Raw genomic sequence first — 21,424 nt, 5'->3', positions numbered from 1 at the left:
AGGCACCACCGACCAACTCCGGTATGGGTTTTTTCTCACTGACAAGGAGACCTTCTCACCTTCGGGTCATGGATTTGGCCCAAACTTTTTTTGGTGATTCAGGACGGTTAGAAAACATGTCCTGTTATGTTACTTTATGTGAATATGCCCCAGAAAAGCCTTAGATAAAAAATGATGAAAAATTTTTAAAACGTCGCTTATGGAGATATAACTACAAAACTTCATTATTTCACTTTTATAATCGATTATGACATCTAGCGGTGAAATTCGAAACTCGCCGCTAATAAGCGCATCATTGAAGTTCTATTGTTCCACAGCTGTACTTGATTTTTTACTGTACATATTAGTCTAGGGGCCAGTGGGTCCACCGTGGCCACGAGTTCTTTGATGGGTGCACCAAAGTTTTTCTTACGTATTTTGGGCTGCTGAAACCGAATTTCTATGGTGCATATCGCTAAAATTGGTCATAAAAAAGTTATAAACAAATAATTTTGCAATGACTATAAAATTGAATTTTTTGCTCCAAAAACATTTTTTTTAGTATTTTTGGATCATTTTAAACAAAGAAGTACTCTTGTCATTTTTTCGTAAACTCAATGGTTTACGAGAAAAAAGCCATTCAAATATGAGAAAAATCCCGGTATTATCTATGTGGCCTTTCAGTGTCGCACCGAGCGGCAGTATTCAGTCGAACCGTTTAATTTTTAACTCGCTCTAAAAGTATCTAAATGCACCTAGAAAAAAAAATTAATACATGACTTCGATGGGAAATTACCTCAGCTTTCTGATGGTGAGGTCAGATTTCCAAAAAGTTTCCATTTTCCTCGAGAAAATTGCCGGAAAACCTTCAAAGTCGAATATCTCAAAAACGGAATTTTTAAGATTTTTCTAAATAGTCTAGATCGAAAGATCAGGAAATTTTCCATCGATATACGTACTTTCTATTGAGAATTTTTATGATTTTAGCGAGATATAGCGAGAGAAATAAGAAAAAACGTGGTTTTTCATGGGTATTGCATAGTTATTTGTTTATAACTTTTTTACAACCAATTTTAGCGACATGCACCATGGAAATTCGGTTTTAACGGCCCAAAATACATAAGAAAAACTTTGGTACACCCATCAAAGAAGACGTGGCCACGGTGGACCCACTGGCCCCTACACTATATGCATTCATTGTTTTATCACAATGCAATCAATAAGTGTTACAAAATACACAAGTATATAGTAAACTAGTGGCAACCACAGTTTCAAAATGCTGAGCGACTGAATGGTAAATAACGAAATAGCTTACGACATGATAATAATAGTTGTTTCAGCCATATGAAATTAATAATAGTAGATTCAATGAGTATCATAATAAATCAATGTTACAATGAGTTTTTTGTGTCAGCTAATTTGGTAAAGCCGTTAAAATTATTATTGGTATAATTTGAAGTAGAACACAAAAATAGGGCGTATTTTTTAGTTTGATGTTCCCTACATGTATATTAGTATAGGTATACATGAATACAGATTTTCGTAATTCGCACGTACGAAAGAGATTTCACTTATCGATGTTTTGTGCTCAGCGTGTATTGACAACGTTGCGACCAAAGGAATTTGCACATGGCATGCCAACACATATAAAACTGTATGTACGCGTTAAGCTGGCCTGGTGTGCCCACGTGACAATATACATAGATATATATTTGACTACATGACTAACCATGCATATTTATCACACATAGATTATATAGATGTACGATACTCGCTCGTTGTGTAAAAATGATAAATCATATAGATGCGACTGTAGTCACGTATTTGGCGTTAGTGTAATATAAAAATGTATATAAACCCTTAATTCGCTCACGTTAACTTTGTTTCATATTTTGCGATTCATGGAGTGTTCAATAATTTATAATTTCTTTGTAATAAGATACAATTCAAAGAAAATGGCTAATTGTTTATTACGAGATCAATAGTATAATTTCTCCAATAATAAATGATAAGTTTAGAGTGTCTCTGTTGACATAAATTTTCTCAAACTTTCATTTCACGATTTGTAAATATTATTACACTTATGTTACCTAGCTCGATGTGTAACATCTTTACAAAACAATTAGTCGTTGATCAAGTTCCGAGTGATAAACATGGACTTTAGTGATGTATATAACTCTGATGTCAGGTAATTTTTGTTTTGTGAGAATGAAATTTAAAAAAAAATGGCATAATACTTTATATTATTGGGAATATTGCAGAGTGAAGAAGGAACCAGATAATGTTTCCCCAATTAAAAATGAAGATTATAAGATAATTGACAATGCATGCGATGCTAAAAACGACGAATTCTCGAGTTTTTGTCGAGAAAATTTAGTAAGTGTTGATGTGGGACTGTTTAGTCAATATTTTGATCAAATATTTTTACTAATCTCATTTCCAGATTTATGGGCTTCGTGAAAATGATGAAAATTCTGGACCTAATAACGATTTGGAAATAGAATTCGAATGTAAGGACGAGAAGCTCGGCATTAATTTATTTGTAATCAAGAAAATCGAGGACGATTATCCAGATCAATGGCAGCATATGAAAAATAGTTGCAATTATCAGACTCCAAAGAAAATTAAAGAAGAAATTGTCGACAAAGTAAAAGAGGAATTGAATTTGGATGGTGAACTCAGTGATGCATTTGATGCAAATGAAAAAACATTTGCTCAAAATAGTCAACGCAAAACCCCAACGGATAAGGCACGCAATCGTACCAAATATCCATGTAATATATGCGGTAAAAAATTTGCACGAAAAAATTATCTTAAGGTCCACATCGATTCAGTACATAATGGTGTTAAACTTGCGTGTGGTGTATGTGGAAAGTCTTTCCCACAAAAATGTTATCTCAAAATTCACATCGATGCGATGCATAATGGCATGGCACCTACTTGCGAAGTATGCGGGAAGAAATTCTTAACTGAAGCTGCACTCAAGATTCACATCGATGCACACAATGGTGTTAAACATCCATGTAATATATGCGGTCAAAAATTTTCACGAAAAAGTAATCTCAAGATCCATATCGATGGAGTACATAATGGTGTTAAACATGCGTGTGGTGTATGTGGAAAGTCTTTCACACAAAAATGTTATCTCAAAATTCATATCGATGCGATGCATAATGGTATGGCCCCTACTTGCGAAGTGTGCGGAAAGACATTCACACAAAAAGGAGATCTCAAGAGGCATATCGAGGGACATAATGGTGTTAAACATACATGTGTTACATGTGAAAAGACATTCACACAAAAAGGAAAGCTTAAAATTCACATCGATGCGATGCATAAAGGTATGGCCCCTACTTGCGAAATATGCGGAAAGAAATTTCAAACGAAGAATAAACTCAAGATCCATATCGCTGGAGTACATAATGGTGTTAAACATTCGTGTGATACATGTGGCAAAATATTTACGCTGAAAGATTCTCTCAAAATTCACATCGATGCGATGCATAATGGTATGGCCCCTACTTGCGAAGTATGCGGAAAGAAATTTCAAACGAAGAATAAACTCAAGATCCATATCGATGGAGTACATAATGGTGTTAAACATACGTGTGTTACGTGTGGAAAGTCATTTATACAAAAAAAGATTCTCAAAATGCACATCGATGCGATGCATAAAGGTATGCCACCTACTTGCGAAGTGTGCGGAAAGACATTCTCACTAAAGGGTAATCTTAAAAGACACATGAATTTGATACATAATAAGACCACTTATTGTAATAAGGGCCGGCAAGACATTTTCTCAAAAGGATCGTCTTATAACTCACATTAAAACGCAGCACGAAGACATTGATCACACTTGTGTTTTATGCGGAAAAAAATTTAAACATAGAAAATATTTATGCAGACACGTCAAAAGTGTGCATGAAGGCAATACCCAAGCACGAGATCAATACAAAAGATCTTAAAACGTACCTATCACTACCGCGCAAAATGATGAAACATCGAGACAAATAAATAAATCAACATATCATAAATTAACATGTATTTATTCATTAGCATATAATAAATAAACATATCATAAATTTTTGCTCAGTAGTGATAATCAAAACACGACATATAACATAATTGTCATCAGTACAATGTTAACTGAAACACGACATAATTATACTATATCTCAATCATGTTACGCTCACAAGGAGACCTTCTCACCTTCGGGTCATGGATTTGGCCCAAACTTTTTTTGGTGATTCAGGACAGTTAGAAAACATGCCCTGTTATGTTAGTTTATGTGAATATGCTCCAGAAGGCTTAGATAAAAAATAAAGGTCCTAATAATAAAAATAAGCGTATATAGTGCAATAAATATTCATTTCCTATCCTCAAACTATTTTTGTCACTTATTTTAAACACCTGGTTTTTGAAAACATTATATTTTATTGTTAAGAAGTTGTTGGATCTCACTCATGACGCAAAACATTGCAATATTGCTTAATTTATGACATTATAAAGCGTTTAATTTCAATATGTATGGCCTTAAACGCAATTCATATAATTATTATTTAAACACAGCACTGGAGATCCGACAAGTTCTTATCAAAACATTTTTCACTAACTAATTTAACACTTCAAGTACCTAAACAGAACCAGGTGTTTAAAATAAGTGACAAGAATAGTTTGAGGATAGGAAGTGAATATTTATTGCACTATATACGCTTATTTTTATTATTTGGACCTTTATTTTTTATCTAAGGCTTCTGGGGCATATTCACATAAACTAACATAACAGGGCATGTTTTCTAACTGTCCTGAATCACCAAAAAAAGTTTGGGCAAAATCCATGACCCGAAGGTGAGAAGGTCTCCTTGTCAGTATAGTGACAAAACACGAAATATAATATACTTGTCATAAGTACAATGTTAAATACCGATACACAAGTAAGACCAATTGTAAACAAAAATTATGTTTTTTCGAAGTGGAGATTTCGCAAGGTGCAAAACTCAAAATTGCATAAAAAGGCATTTTTTGTATATTAGGATATACGGATGTCGCTAAAAAAGTATACAGCACTCCACCAGCACCGAAACAATGCTATGTGAAATTTTCAGAATTTTCAGAGATTTTTAGAGTGAAACATCGAAAATTAGCAATATCGAATGTGTACGACTTTGCTGCGCTCAGCATCAATTAACTCTTCTAACTGATAACGCACTCGAATAATACCATTGCGTCTACAATAGGAGTACCTATGAATATTTTTGCAATGATATGCTTCGTAATTTAATAATCAACGATTTTATGTATCTGCTGTGTAATTTTGAAATAAAATAGATAAAAAAAATTTCAATGAGCTTCTTTAATTCTTATCTTTAAGCCAAAAATGTATGCTGTATGAAATTCTCTCAGTCATTTAGAAGAGCAAGAAGAACTCAGATAGTTCCTTATTTATAAATAAAATTTAGAAGGAATTTCTGACATAAAAAAACAACGCGTTTTTTATACTTGTTCGGAAAAAATAGCAATCAGCTTTACGCGCACACAGGCGTACTCGCGTGCGATTATTATTTCACTTTCATAGCATCGATGCGAAAATATAATTCAATAATTACCCATTAAAAAGTCAGTTTGCTTGAAAACTTGCTGGAATACAATTTCATTTCATTGATCTATCACCCATTACATTATTGTCTCGCGTCGATCTTCTCTTTTTTTCTTCGTACGTACTCGTTGATCGCGACAAAAATCGGACAAACATCCGGGGCCCCTTGCGTTACGCGAAATAATCGCGCGTGTGTGTATACTGCACCACGCGCCTGTCTATACGTACACCTTTTCTTATAACTCTATAATATCGTATTATCTAATCTCGCAGCTACATTGCGTGACATTGAAAATTGTAAAGATTCGAACGAGGCTTATCTACCAACAATATTTGACCGCTAATACATTTTATCCAATTTTGCGTATTTATCGCATGAAAAAAAAAAATTAAATTAAACAAATAAAAATAAGCCGGTGTACGACACGTGCGTGTCTTTCGACAATTGGATACGCGTATACCAATACAGACGCGTTAGTGGCAACGGCAGCAGCAAGTACAGCGACGCCGTTGTATTTTCTATTATAAGTAGTATACGTGGAGAAACGTTGAAATGGCACACGCACGCACTTGTGTGCGTGTAGGCTGCAAGCTCCACACACACAGAGAGTAGAGAGAAACTGCGCGAGAAGAGTACAGTAGGAGAATATTCGGGCGGGCGCTTCATTGTCCGGTTGCAGTGTTAACTTCCGGGCGGACTCTCTTGATTGTTTCATTGTTTCCGCGCTATATACTCGAAACCCCCGCCGCCGCCGCCGCTATACAGTAGGTAGGTAGGTAGGTATATGCCACCTACCACTGCCAGTACACTACCCGTTGAATTGCTTTATTGTTATTTTGGTGGCGCGGCGCGGGGCTCGGAGTTATATACATGCGACTGCAATTCTCTCTCTCTTTCTCTGTCTGTCTGTCTACGTGTGTGTGTTGTCGCACAATGTGTGCACTATATACAGTGCGCTCGTTGATTGATTTTACCAGATTGTTTTTTTTTATTTTTTTGCACGCGAACGATGACTTTCTTCGCTACAAAACTATTTTTCTTCTTCTTCTTCTTCTTCTTCTCCTTTTTTTTCGCGCCCACATAATTCATAAGACGCGTCGAAGATTAAAAGTCGGGTATTGAAAAATGTATACGACCGCGCCGTACAACGCGATAAAATCGTCACACATATATTATGAATAAACCGAAAACTCAAGGGGGGAAAATTCACGCGTGCTATATCTTATCGGCAGGTCAGTTTTGCAAAGTCGGCCCCGACATTGTACGCGCCACAAACGAAATTGAAAAACCGAAGGCTATAATGTATTTTTATATGTATGGTCGCGCGAATACGTACGACTTCCGCGGTTGGTCAGTTTGGTCACACATGTAGGATGCAACCCTACCCTCGACGCACCACCCGTTTCTTTATCTCGGAACGAGTTCTCGAGAATACCAACCGCAAGTTTTCTTTAAGGTTGCTCTATAAAGCTTTGAAATCGAAAGGGTACATTGTTTATTATCTGACGATGAAGGAACAAAAATCGTTTGGGTGATAAATATTATTGTTTGAAATTTTGCGCTACTCTAATGAGTCGTTTGTAATTTAAATAAGAGTTTAGACTTGGGAGTATTGTTGATGAAAGGGTTTTGTTATTTAGGTGTGCGGGGCGTACGGTAAGCTTTTCCGATATAAAAGCAGTAAAGGCGGTACCAAAGTCAAAATTTTATTGAAGAAAGATTTGGTGAATTGTACTGTAAAAATATCTTTTTAGTGATTCTTAAATATGTCATAAAAATACACTTCTGTGTAAATATAATCGAAAATACGTTTTGCCACTTGCGATTGGACGATTCGCCATCTGTTGATGGAATCAAAAAGTTCACGATCAGAACGCGACTTAACGTTACAATAAATCATGCTGCAATGTAAAGCGAATTATGTAATAGAAATCCTTAAATTTTACCATTAGGCGTTCTTCATTTTCTTTTGAATTTCAATCGCTTTGGTCTTTGTTCCGCTTGCAACAAAGCCTGCTTTTCAGTTTCTAAAATGTATACAATGCAAATTATTTTTTATGAAAATATTGATTAAGAGAAAAAAAATTAATTATAATATTTATTTATACCTGTTATGCTGTACAAAAATGCTTCACTTGCAGCAATTATCATTTGGATTACATTTGGAAAATTTACACCCTCGTCTAAAAATATAATATTTGTGGTTCTCCTTGAAGTCCTCCTCGTCCTTGGTTTCAATTGGAGACGCGTCATTTTTTTTATAATACACATATTTTGTTGATACACAATGTTTATTAAGACGATCATCGTCGAATTTGGCACACACAAAATACTTTTTTGATTTCGACATCACTTTATAGGTAAGATTAATTAATAATAAATATAAATAATCGAGTAACACTACGGTAAACGATGAAAAGATTTTTTATTATTATAGTCACTAAACATTTGAATCTTCGATAAGGGCAGCTATGCGTAAATGTGAAAACTAAAGTCATTCCGGTTCCTCGAGTGCTCTTTTATTTCACGGCGTGTTACTTTTTTTTCGTGTGCACGTTTTTTTTTTTTTTTTTTTTTTTATATTAAAGTGTTTAGGCCTCATGCGAGACATTTACACTGACTTTATTACGAAAAATTACATAAATTTACATGAATGGATTATATTAAAATTACCTGAAAAATTGCACTGAGATTACATGAAAAAATTACATTGAAGTTACATGAATAATTATATTAAAATTACAAGGAAAAGTTACATTATTATTACATTATGAGTCTTGAGTTATTCCGCCTTACGATCACTATCTCTCTCACATACATAGCCTATACTCGCACGTCACACATATTCAGATATTCGACGATAATCAAACAGGCTTCGATATTGGGGCCCGCTATTACACTCTCAATATTGTACGGCGGAAACAGGCCTGCCCTTCTGAGGTTCTCTATCATGTCCCTTCTCTGAGCATTGTATCTGTCGCAGCTCCAGACGACGTGATTTAAGGTTTGCTCCTCAAAGCCGCACCCACACCCCGGACTGTTCACTATGCCTTTGCGGGACAGTGATTCTCTGAGGCTGCACGTCTTAAGACTCTTGAGTCGCATGCTCGAATGCTCCTAAAAATTAATACATTCAATTTAAGTGCATTAAAATATAAACGCTCAAAAATGTATCTAAAAAGAATATAATAGCCCCGAAGCTTCACTTTTTTTTATTTCTAGATATTCAAATTATAGCAAATAAATTTGTTGCGTCGAGATCGTCAATAGGTTGATAGATCCCGAAATTGTTCCAATAAGAGACACAATTTATTTTCGTGAGAAAAATCGTATCCAAAAAACTCACGTTTATTTTTGGGAAAAATACAACTTTGCTCAATTGAGAGCACTCTTTAAATCAAATTTATGATTTAATGTAATCAATAAGATTATGACAAAGAAAGAGAGAGCGATTAGCGTAGCTCCTCTTCTTTGCCCGGTTACCTGGGAATGAATTTGTTGATCATTACTCCGATCGACACGACAGCGGTTGCTATGCAGCCTTCGTTTTTTTATAAATATATCTGTTCGAAGTATATCGAACAAAATTAATGGAATTCATCAATTTGCTTAAACTTCATTTATTTTATGAAAAAAAAAACAATTGTTTTCACACATCCTATTGACTTTTATTTTTCCAATCGAATTCGTATAATACTACTACAGTTCAAATTGTTTCAATCAAATTCGTTGATTTCCACGATTATCGCGTCCGCTCGTTTTTCAGGGGTTTACTCCTCTCTCATACCCAACGAGCATCAAGAAGTTTCACTTTGAAAAAAAAAAGATAGAGCTGATCTGCCGTTTGTACTTGCGTCGGCGTTCCGCGACGTTTATATAAACACACACAAGCCAATACATATAGAGAACGAGAGAAAGAGACTAACCGGAGAGGCAGCGCAGCGTTTCGGCCATTTCAGCAGCTTTGACTAGAAAGATGGCCTGTATAAATATAAATATAAAAATGGAAAGCCGACCATTATTGGCCATCGCGGGAAAAGTATGACGCATGCCTGTATCGTGCGCCTCTATGCGCGCGCGTTTACAAATTGATTTTTTTTTATCTCTCGCTTTTTCTGTGTATGTGTATGTGTGTATGGAATATCCAAACAAATTGATTTTCGAGCTTATTACGATACTACTGCCGCTATACCACAGCGGCACTTGTTCAACAGCATCGCTGGGCACCCACGATGCACGCAACGGTGATTGGAAAATTTTGTCTCAACTCGTGTAAGTATTTATCGCGGAGAAATTATTGCTCCTCCCGGAAAATCCTTTTCCAACGACACGCTCGTTGAATATCGGCAACCTCTTCTTCTTCTTCTTCTTCTTCTTTTTTTATCGAAATAATCGTATTTTTCATTATTGTCACGGTATATAAGCGCGCATTTTCACATAATGTTAATACCACGTATACGATAAAAGTGTTGATACTCGCGTTAAAAATATCATAACGAGATTACCTTGGGCGCATTCCGGGGCTCTGCCTTTGAAATCCTCCATCGTGTCATTATGTTATATCTGAATCAAACACAGTGTCTTGCACAAAGAAAATTCGGAAAAGCCAAAATTCTCGTGCGTTTCGACACGTGTATATGTACGCGAGAGATAAAAACACACGCGCGAAAGCACACGAAAAGAGCGCCCGGGGGGTGGGAGGGTTGTGCATTGTCTTCCAAGAGCCCCTCGACAGTGCGATGATATAACGTTGGGTTCTTTTTCTTTTTTTTGGCTGAAAAAAAAAAAATAAATACCAACGTAACGCGTGGCGCGTGCAGCATAATTTCGCATAATACGAGCCACGCTCTCCGCGCTGCTGTCGGACGAGCTAGAATAAAGAATGCGGATTTTATTGTTCACTCGAATTATTATATGTGATATTTTTATTCGTAGCGGAAATGAAAATACAATAAATGCGTGCGCATGTGCACACATATCTCGTGGCACAACGAGTGAAAAGACTTTCCCCCTCTCGTTGCATGTATCTTTAATAGATTCCACCACATGTTCTTTTACTTTCTAATATAGATCGTAGCATAGGTGCACTACAGTCAGTACACATTATAGAACACTTCAGTGTGAGCATAGGTGCAGTACAGTCAGTACACATTATAGAACTCTTCCGTGTTAAGCAGAGCTACGAATTATAACCTTGATCGCAACACGTGATTTTAGTGAAATCCATCTTCTCGTATAGCTTCGACCTCGTGCTCTTTATAGATCCGCGTATAAAAGTATCTTCAATCGTACGTAATTGTGTATTGTGCGAGTGTGCGCGAAAAAATGGCTTCCTCCGACTCTTTGAAAAAATTGAAGGATTTACGGAGCAAGTTCCTTTCGGAATTCGCCCGAGGCGGATCTGATCTTACCACCTTTCTCGATCGATTGCAAGCGTTAATCAGCGATTGGAGAGGCGAAGTTCCAGACCTCCGAAGCGCGTTTCGTCCTGAAGAAATCGAGCGTATTCTCGCGGAATCTGTCCTAAACGACCGGCGCGATTCGATCATCCATTTTGTGATCGACAGCGGCTACGAGAACGAGCCGAGTGCCGCGGCACTCACCACAGCGCTGCATCGAGCGGCCAGACAGGATCGCGGTCACGACATAATCTCGGGTCTTTTTAAAGTTTACCGAAGATCGAGCGTGAACTACGTCGACTTTTTTGGATCGACGCATTTTCACATAGCCTGTAAGTACGGCTGTGTAGACATGGTCGAGAATTTACTCGAGCACGGACAAGTTGATCACAATCTCCTCGAGCGAAGGACGGAAGACTCGCCACTGCACTTGGCTCTGAAGAACACGAAGAGGGAGGTGGTCGAATCGCTACTGAAACATGGCGCTGATCCAAACTTGGCCAACGAGAAAGGACTGACTCCTCTGCATGTAATAATTTGCCGGAGATTTTCCGATGCTGAGTCCATGGAGGCTTTTTTCAAGATCACCGACCAAGTCGGTCGGACGCCGATCCAGCTCGACGCTCGAGACAAAATGGGCAACGTTTGGTTGCACTTGGCTTTACTTTACGGTAACAAGAAGGCGGTCGAACTGCTGTTGAGAAGAGGCGCCGATCCGAACCTTATCGACGAGCAAGGATCGACTCCTCTACACGTCATTTGTCGCGAATCAGATTCAACGTGGAGCATTATAGATATGAAAAAATTGTACGATGAAAATACCGGAGATCGTTGTTTTAACGATGATTACGATATGGCGAAGATGTTGTTCGAGATCAGCGACGAACTTGGTCAAACGGTGCAGGTGGACGCCCGGGACGACGACGGCGACACACCATTGCACTTGGCCGTGAAAATCGGCAACAAAAAGCTGGTCGAATTGCTGACGAGCAGAGGCGCCGATCTGACTGCAGCCAATGCAGAGGGACTGACTCCCGTGCACCTTATGTACAAAAAGTGCACCTTCAATGGCACGGCGAGGACATTTTTCAAGATCGACAAAGAAGTCATACAGCGGATTCATCGCGATGCGCTGCATGCAGACCAATGCTTATAATAACACGAAGCTATCACTTTGCCACTTGCGGATTTACCGATGAGGCTACACGCCATCTAGCGGTGGACCCCGGCAACGATGACAAAATACAGTCGAAACAAGGAACGAATATTCATCCTTGTTTTCATCCTCGTCGCTTCTCCGTTTCAAAGACATGTCGCTCGTACCTAAGAATCTCCTCTGCCGTTTAATAATATGGGCAAAAATGAATTAATTACGCTCCACGCGCGCGCGCGAGTCCCTGCCCGTAACTCAGGATATAATAATTATTAAGATATCATAAAGACGACGCGAGACGCGCGCGCGCGACGAAATCAAATCCTCGCGCGCGGGCATAAATTGCATTTTAAAATTTCACCTAGCTTCGTCGTCGTCTGTGTATATAAATCTACACAGGGCGCGCTTGATAATACTTTGTAGCTCACCGCAATAGACACTTTAGGCGAGGGGGTAATTGGATCTAGAAGCGCAAAAAGAAGAAGAAGAAGAGGGAGAAGAAGAAAAAGAAGAAGTAAAGATTGCTTTTGGCTTAGTTGCACTGTGAGAGGCATTTTTTTTCGTCGTCGTCGTCGTCCTTGCTTCGCGGTATATAGAGTGGTACACGTTGTGCAACAGAAAAGGCGGAAAATAGGGAAAATTAATATGGGAAAAATGAGACTCGAGTCGAGAGGAGTATAGGATGAATGAAGAGAGATGAGAAAGCGAGAGAGAGAGAGAGAAGAAATAAGCCCAGCGGCTTATTTAAGAATAGATTATTCTCTCTGCAAGAAGGCGTACGATATATATATATCTCTCTCTATCTAACTGCTGGGTTAAAATGAAAACGACTCTTGGGTTCCGCCTTCAACCCCCGAATTAATTGCTCTCAATTACGCTTCATACATCTATACATATATATCCGCACCACGTATACATACAATATGATTTAAAAACTTAATCGAGATATCGCTGCGCCAAGCACGAGGCGTATATTATTATACAGCAGCATATTGTCGTTACGGAGCATTGTGGCCGATTAAATTTCATCCGCTCAAAAAATCATTTTGCCGATAAAATAAAATAAAACGAAATATAAATATATATACATCACGATCACGAGGCAGGGACGATCAGGCAGCTCGACACGATGCCGTGCTATTGCTGCTGATGCTGCTGCCGCGCGACTGGTTTTCAATCTCCATTCTCCATTTGGTAGCTGCCGCGCGCCTCGCTGCACTTATTGCTGCTGCTGCTGCTGCGGAGCACATTGGCGTTAAATGAGAGCATAATTGCCTGTGAAATCGGCGGGTTATATACACACAGACGACGACGATGGATTTATGTAGCGTCGCTTGTTTTCATCCCTCCTCGCACTCTGGCATATGGCCTTTTAATTTTTCGCTTTTGAATATATATACACGCGCTCGAGCCGTGCGTTGTATTACACGCGTAGAGAGAAAGAAAAGTTGGCGTTGAAGAAATATTTGCCTTTAGCGTCGATGCTTTCTTTTCATCTCTCGCGGTGTCGTCGAATAAATACTCGGTGCTCCGTATGAAAATACTATTCCTCTTGTCCGCGATCGAGGAGCGATGAAAAACTCGAGCTTTTTCTCTCTCTCTCTCTCTCTCTCTCTCTGTAACACGGTTAATCTCGCATTAAGACGCGGTAAGAGAAAAAGTCGATCCCGAGATGATATACAATAATATAAAGTGCTATATGGGTATGTACGAATCCGTATACATATATAGAGATCGAGAACCGCATCCATGACCAGAGGGTAGATTTACTCGCTCACACGCACACTGTTGTATGCTGTATATAAGGACTATAATAGTTGAAGCGAAAGAGAGAGAGAGAGAGGCAAACACTGCCCGGCCGCGCGTTTATTGTGGGCGACGACGCGCGTCATTTGATTCCAGCAGCAGCAGCAGCAGCCCACCCCAGCACAAGTGTCAAATAAATCAAGCGTGAGATATATACACATGCAGAGAGACAGAGAGAAAGATACATATGGACGTAGTTTGAAGTGGACACTCATACACACGCACATACGACGATTATTTCGGCGGTGCTTATGAAGAAAATTTTATTTTTATCTTGATGGTAATAGGTTATATACAACATTTTTGTAAATGAAACATCAGGTTTTGTTACTGTATTCATTTGCAGATACTTCAGATGATTTAGAATTGTGTAATTCTGATGAAAATTTTTGCACCTATTCATGCTCCAGCAAGAGCAGCGGTCCAAAGTATCGATGCCAATACCAGTGGCCAATTCGATTGCATCGTATGCTCCACCGAACAGAAAAAAAGATGTAAGTGCAAGCTCAGAAAGCTCGATACGAAACTTTAAAAATCTCAAAGAAAGAAAGATCAAAGGTCCTACGGAGGGAGTTGATGGCGTGATTTTCAGATGTCTCATCGAAATTAGATTCAAAAAGTTTAGAAAGTGCCTGTATAGTATTTACTGAGTTTGGGCAAACGACGAAGGAGAGGGAAAATATCGTTAACAAGCTGCCATATACGCGGGATCGCCTCGCCATATGATACATCAGTACGCCTTAAATCGCTAGAAAAGTGGTCAAATTCGGCCGTAAGCGACTGATGTTTACAAATTTGTCAATTCGAGCTGTACATCGTCATCGCCTACTTTAATTTTCTTTTCCATCGGTGATTGCACATGATCAAGTGTTTGATGAAAAGTTGAGAGGACCTACTGAGGTATTGCTTTTTTGTGCACGCTGTTATATTTCTTGAGAAGTTCTAATCGATCTTGATTATTCATCAGCTTGAAGGACAACCCGGTTAGTTCATAGACAGAGGCAAGCAACGATCTAAATTTGGATTCAGCGGACTCGTGCACGGCCAAAAACGTCGGGGCATTTAAGAATATTGGAACGAATACAAAATCTGACATGGATGCAATGGGGGACAGTATTAATAGACTATTCACGTGTGAATTTTGTCATGAATCATTTACGGAAATTCGGCTCAAGCGCCACATGAACTCATTCATTCTTTCTCCTGACAGTTTAGATTATGTTTTAAACCGGAAGGATTACTGGGCACATAATCAATTTTGTGAATGTGAGATTTGTCGCCAATTATTTGGACTGCAAAGTGAGCTCAAGCATCACAAGGACACAGATCATATTCAAAGAAAACACTTGAATCTCACTGAGCACACAATTTCAGTACAAAATAAGGAAAAACCCATCTTTAGTAACCTTTGTGGCCAATCAATAGGACAAATGGGTAACCTCCAAAGACACATCAATACAAAACATAAGAAGCTAAAATCCTATAAGTGTGACATGTGTCCGTCGTCATTCGGCCGCAAGGATAAACTCCAAGGTCACAAGAAAAGGAAACATGGACAGGACCCCTTCAAATGTCATACTTGTTACAAATCATTCGGATTAAAGAAGCACTACTTAACTCACTTGAAGGATGAACCTAGCCATAGACAACGCAAATTGCCCGTAAAACCAGAACATAAAGAGAAAAAACCCTTCCAATGTGATAAATGTGACAAATCATATGGAGCAAAGACAAACCTCGATGAACACATTAGAAAAATACATAAAATCTTCGAATGTAAGGCTTGTCAAAAATCATTTAGAGGACAGAATAAGTTCAACAGACACGTGATCATGGAACATGAGGGAGGTCAATTATTTCAATGTAAACAATGTTCAAAAGTATTCCAAAGAAAATCCAACTTTAATTTGCACACAAAAAAGGTCCATCTCCAGCCGGTTTAGCTACCACAATCGCAGATATCAAAATAAACTTAGGAGCTACAATTTGACATCCCATAATTTTGATTTCCCGAGACAATTGCTATAAAAGAGAATATATCTACTCTTCTATGAGTAAGCTATGTAATTTTAAAGAATCTTCCGAATAAATATCTTTTAATGCATTGAAAAACGATACATTTCAAACGGTTGATGATTTTTCATGATTGTAAAGTCATTTTATTCACCTTTCGTACATTATTTCGAATATCAACGCGTTTTGATCTTCAATTGGTTCTTCTGCATAAACTTCACACGTCGACCCTTCACAACTGATTATTTTGCACGCGAAGATTTGTCAGCATGATTTTATATAGTCGAATGACATAATTTAATGATCCTCGACGCAATCGTCAATGAATCCAGTTTATTTCGATGTTCTGCAGGCGCACATTATGTAAAATTGTTCTTACGTTCGTTATACGCGCGTTCATTATGTAAACTTGTCACAAATCATTTTATAGCCAGGGCAATCTCAACGCTCATAAACAAAAAAACCGTTGCAAACCGTTTCAATGTAATATTTGCCCAAATAGATTTAAAACGGAGGAAAATCTCATTTGTCACATACAATCTTGGCATCCTAAAGATAGACCCTTCAAATGCAAGATTTGTCTCGCATCATTCGATGATCAAAAGACGCTCAATAATCACACAATGACAGTACATCACGACATCAAACCATATAAATGTGAATTTTGTCTTAAATCATTCAGATCAAATGGTCATTTGAGAAGACATTTAATGAAAGTACATAAATATATGAACTTTTCAAAAATTTTGCCAACCTCATCAATGTACACATTGTAACAAATTATTTGGATGAAAAGGTAACCTCGATAGAAATATAAAAAAGGCCAATCTCGAGCCGGATTCTATACTTATAGCAGATACCAGAATAAACTCAAGATCTGCAATTGGACAGCCCATAATCTTGACTATCTAAGACAATTGCGATAAAGGAGAATATATCTATTCTTATATGCGTAAGCTATGTAATTTTAAAGAATCTTCCGAATATATATCTTTTAATGCACCGAAAAACGATAAAATATTTCAAACTGTTGATTTTTTCATGATTGTAAAGTCATTTCACTCACCTTTCGTACTTTATTTAGAATATCAATGCGTTTTGATCTTCAATCTGTTCTTCTGCTTTAATTTCGTACGTCAACCCTTCACAAATGATTATCTTGCACGCGAAGATTTAACAGCATGATTTATATAGACGAATGACATAATTTAACGATCCTCGTCGCAATCGTCAATGAATCCAGTTTATTTCGATGTTCTGCACTCATGACTACGCGCACATTATGTAAAATTGTTCTGGGTCTACGCGAACATAGATAAAAATATTTCTACGATACTTTCGAGTCTGATAGAGCCTTTTCGGATCTGTTAAAAAGTAACCAAAAGTCTGATGAACTAAATAAACCTAATTTCATTGTAATAATTAATCGCAAAGAAATGAGACAATCAAGGAACAATTGATGCAATTTCGCACGCCCCAATTAAAAACATTATTCTCCCTCTCGCTTTTTTAGCAGCCGCAGTAGTATCACACTTGTAGAATGTTGTAGATGTAGAACAGAGACGCGATGCAATAATAGATAATCACAATTACTCAAACATATTCTTCGTGATTCTCTGGAACATTTATAAGATGTGTTTGAAATATAACTTGAATCACATTTATTCGAAATCAGATTTTGTGCTCTATAAACAGATAGTTAAAAAAACACCATATATTTTAATATTAATCTTTTTTGTTTGAGATTAGCAGTTATAATATTGTTACTACCTGATTTTCCAATGTCCAATAAAACTTTATTGGATTTTTTGTATCATCACGTGTGTGATACCGTTAGAGATTGCATCGCTCCTAGTTCGAAAAGCTAATTGTGCGCAAGGATGAATGACATTTTCACTGCTATTTCGGTGTATATATATTTTTTTAAATCTTTTATTGGCTTTGATATGAATACAAATTGCCTATATCTATTACATAAATTATGTCCTTACAGTTTTACATACTAATATAATAAATATTACTGGGAGATGAAAATAATTTAGTTAATATACCAATAATTAATTAATGTAAGAGGGAACATAATTAATTTTCCATGTGCATAGAGTTGTAGTTATTTAAAACTAAGTTTAAGTATCAAAATCACAGTTTAGTATGAAGTCAGATATGATATTTATAGTTTCGTTGTTTATACTCGTAAGCAAGGGTAGAACAAAGTATCGGCCGTGTAACTGCAGCTTTCTCAACCTACTTAACACTTAATTTTTTGTGTTTCAAGCAGATGGCATTGCCAAAATATATATTCCACTGTCTCATCGTATTGGTCGCATTTACATTTGCTACTACTTACAATTTCAAATCGTGATAAGTGCGCATTCGTTACATTGTGCCCACATCTAATTCTATTTATAGTAGTAATAACTTTCCTATGCGCTCTGCTATTCTCAAACTATGGCTTACTTCTATTGTCCCAGTACGTTTTGATACAGTACAGAGTTCCTTTGGTTTCTCCTATTTCTTTGGTATGCGTTACATCTTTTTCCTTACATATATCTGCAAATACATATGTAGCAAATATATCTAATACTGGTATCTCTAAATTAAAACTCATGTCTTTGGCTGCAGCTTTTTTGGCGCTTGTATCTGCGTTTTCGTTGCCTTGTAGTCCGATGTGTACCGGGATCCAAAAAATCCCGACTTTGACGTCTTTGTCAGCTAGTTCAATGAGCTTTAACTCAATTTTTTCTACCAATGGTGGTTCGTTTTTGAGACCATGCATTTTGTTCAGAGCTTCGAGGTTGTTTCGTGAATCTGAGCAGATTCTGAAGCCGTTTACATTTGGCTCAACTGTTGATTCTTTCCAGCAGCTTATTTTTTCTATAGCGAGTATCAAGCCTAAGCTTTCTACGGTGAAAATAGACGCCAAGTTTGGTATTTTCATATCGGTTTGGAAGAATTCCTTGCTGCATCAGACTGCACACCCAACTGCTGTATTGTCAATATTACCTCTTACTAGTTTTGAGCCGTCGGTATAAATATCTGTTGTAGAGGCTCTTGGTGGAAATAATTTAGAGACTCTTTTTCCCAAAACTGCTTTTCTGCGTTCTTCGAGTTAAGTAGATTTTTTCCATTAGATACATCACAGTTTGCTTGAAAAGAGGGCATTAAAAGGTACTTCAAACCTATGGTAGTTGTCGTATTGAAAAATTTGTCCATTATAAGACTCACATTCTTCAAAAATCTTGGTCGTTCTTGATTTGTTGAAATTGTGTTCGTATATTTTAGTATTTGCAGTATTGGCAAGAGTTTCTATGCTCCGTACGACTAGGTGGTTATGAATACTGACATTGCAGACTAATTATTCGAATGTCAATGATCAGGTCATAATTTTGATAGAAAAGTAATTCGATCGTGATAATAGTGACTGTCAAGTGAACTCCCGATCGATGTTTGACAAGCGCAAGGAAGTTGAAATATTCGCCAATACATCTCACCTGAATACAGTACAACAGTACAAATCGATTGAATGTGAGATTTGTCATAAGATGTACGGCCGCAAAGATTCTCTCAAAACTCGCATGCATTACACGATCGGAGCAAACCCTTTGAATGTGATATTTGTAACCAGTCATTTGGATACCAGAATCGACTCAAGAATCACATTATGAGAGTATACAATCGGATCAACCCTTTGAATGTGATATTTGTCTCAAATCATTTAGAGAATTATGAAACTTTAAAATACACGAAAAGAGAGTTCATGATCGTGTACTAAAATCGATCACTGTAAAACGATCTTCATCGATCGGACGAGACACTACCTGCGATTGGCGATACAACAATCATGTAGCTCTGTCGCAGTTGAATAAAGTATCAGACAATCGAGTTTTTGATTCTTTTTTCTTTGCAATTTTTGATCTGCTGTAACTCGCGCCCAACGGATTTATCGCAGTGTGAGCAATTCTGTAAAAAAATCCTTAAAATTCGATGGAAGTTTGTTTCACTTGATGTAATTTCGATTTTGGTGGGCTAATTGTTGTAAAAAACCTTATCCTGTATTGTCATTGTTGAAACTATTTGAAGTTTTTTCTGAATCTCTTCTTAGTTTTGAGACGTCGAATACGCGAAGAAATATCAGTGGAGCTCGAAAAAAATATTCATTTAAGTGTTATAATTTACTGAAAACGAGACTAATATATTCATTGAAACCAAGGGATGTACACAAACATTTTCATAACAATTACTATTTATCAAACTAGCTCTATGTCAGTGTACTTTGCGCACCGTAGAATCAATTTTTTTTAAATTTCTCGTTTTCCTGATAATAGTGATTCTTTTACACAAAAAGTTCAACATTCGTCAGCCATTGGATACATAATGTCATTTTTTTATTCATTATAATGACCTTTGGATTGCATTGAAATATCCGAAATTTCATGGAATGATTTATAATTTGTAAATGTTATTGAACTTAACGCGCGTCATTTGATTCCAGCAGCAGCCCACCCCAGCACAATTGTCAAATGAATCAAGCGTGAGATATATATCGCCGCTGCTTATGAGTAAAAACACAGTGAAAAACACTATGAAAAAAACCTTTTTATAAAATGTCATGAAAATTAACACACCTTGTCGGATGCCGTGAAGAAAAACACACACGTCATTGAAACACTGTGAAGAAAAACACACCTCATCGAAATTCCGTAAACAAAACACATCTAAACGAATCACGATTTAACGAATCGTGTCGAAAATATCTTGGGTTTTCAAAGAGATGTGTTTTTCTTTACAACATTTTGATGAGGTCTGTTTTTCTTCACGGCATTCGGTGAGATATGTTTTTTTCACAGTATTACGTTAAGGTGAGTTTTTGCTCATAAACAGTGGTGATATACATGCAGAGAGAGAGAGAGAGAGAGAGAGAGAGAGAGAGAGAAAGCTACACATGAACGTACTTTGAAGTAGAAACAGATACACACGCACATACGACGATTATTTCGCCGGTGCTTATGAAGAAAATTTTATTTTTATCTTGATGGTAATAGGTTATATACAACATTTTTGTAAACGAAACATCAGATTTTGTTACTGTATCCATTTGCAGATACTTTAGATGATTTAGAATTGTGTAATTCTGATGAAAATTTTTGCACCTTTTCATGCTCCAGCGAGAGCAGCGGCCCAAAGTATCGATGCCAATACCAGTGGCCAATTTTGTTGCATCGTATGCTCCACCGAACAGAAAAAAAAGATTTAAGTACAAGCTCAGAAAGCTCGATACGAAACTTTAAAAATCTCAAAGAAAGAAAGATCAAAGGTCCTACGGAGGGAGTTGATGGCGTGATTTTCAGATGTCTCATCGAAATTAGATTCAAAAAGTTTAGAAAGTGCCTGTATAGTATTTACTGAGTTTGGGCAAACGACGAAGGAGAGGGAAAATATCGTTAACAAGCTGCCATATACGCGGGATCGCCTCGCCA

General features: G+C 37.3%; 3 protein-coding genes across 3 annotated transcripts; all 3 read left to right on the top strand.

The window, feature by feature from the left end:
• Positions 1–2,090: 2,090 nt before the first annotated feature.
• On the top strand, positions 2,091–4,752 carry LOC111694599. Its single transcript, XM_023463337.1, has 5 exons — positions 2,091–2,167; positions 2,241–2,355; positions 2,423–2,824; positions 4,549–4,666; positions 4,730–4,752. The coding sequence occupies exons 1-5, from the start codon at positions 2,133–2,135 to the stop codon at positions 4,750–4,752; spliced, it is 693 nt and encodes a 230-aa protein (XP_023319105.1). The 5' UTR covers positions 2,091–2,132.
• A 6,149-nt stretch (positions 4,753–10,901) lies between these two features.
• LOC106659488 (tankyrase-1-like) lies at positions 10,902–12,131 on the top strand. Its single transcript, XM_014382062.1, has one exon. It carries the CDS (start codon positions 10,902–10,904, stop codon positions 12,129–12,131), a length of 1,230 nt encoding a protein of 409 aa, XP_014237548.1.
• Positions 12,132–14,657: 2,526 nt separating this feature from the next.
• Positions 14,658–16,049, top strand: LOC106659568 (zinc finger imprinted 3-like). Its single transcript, XM_014382167.2, has 2 exons — positions 14,658–14,834; positions 14,902–16,049. The coding sequence occupies exon 2, from the start codon at positions 15,029–15,031 to the stop codon at positions 15,875–15,877; it is 849 nt and encodes a 282-aa protein (XP_014237653.1). The 5' UTR covers positions 14,658–14,834; positions 14,902–15,028; the 3' UTR covers positions 15,878–16,049.
• The last annotated feature ends 5,375 nt before the right edge of the window (positions 16,050–21,424 follow it).

Source organism: Trichogramma pretiosum, unplaced genomic scaffold, assembly GCF_000599845.2.
Source record: "Trichogramma pretiosum strain Unisexual culture from Peru unplaced genomic scaffold, Tpre_2.0 scaffold39, whole genome shotgun sequence".
NCBI lineage: Eukaryota > Metazoa > Arthropoda > Insecta > Hymenoptera > Trichogrammatidae > Trichogramma > Trichogramma pretiosum.
Note: the sequence above shows the minus strand (reverse complement) of the source record. Positions and strands in the feature narration are given on the sequence as shown.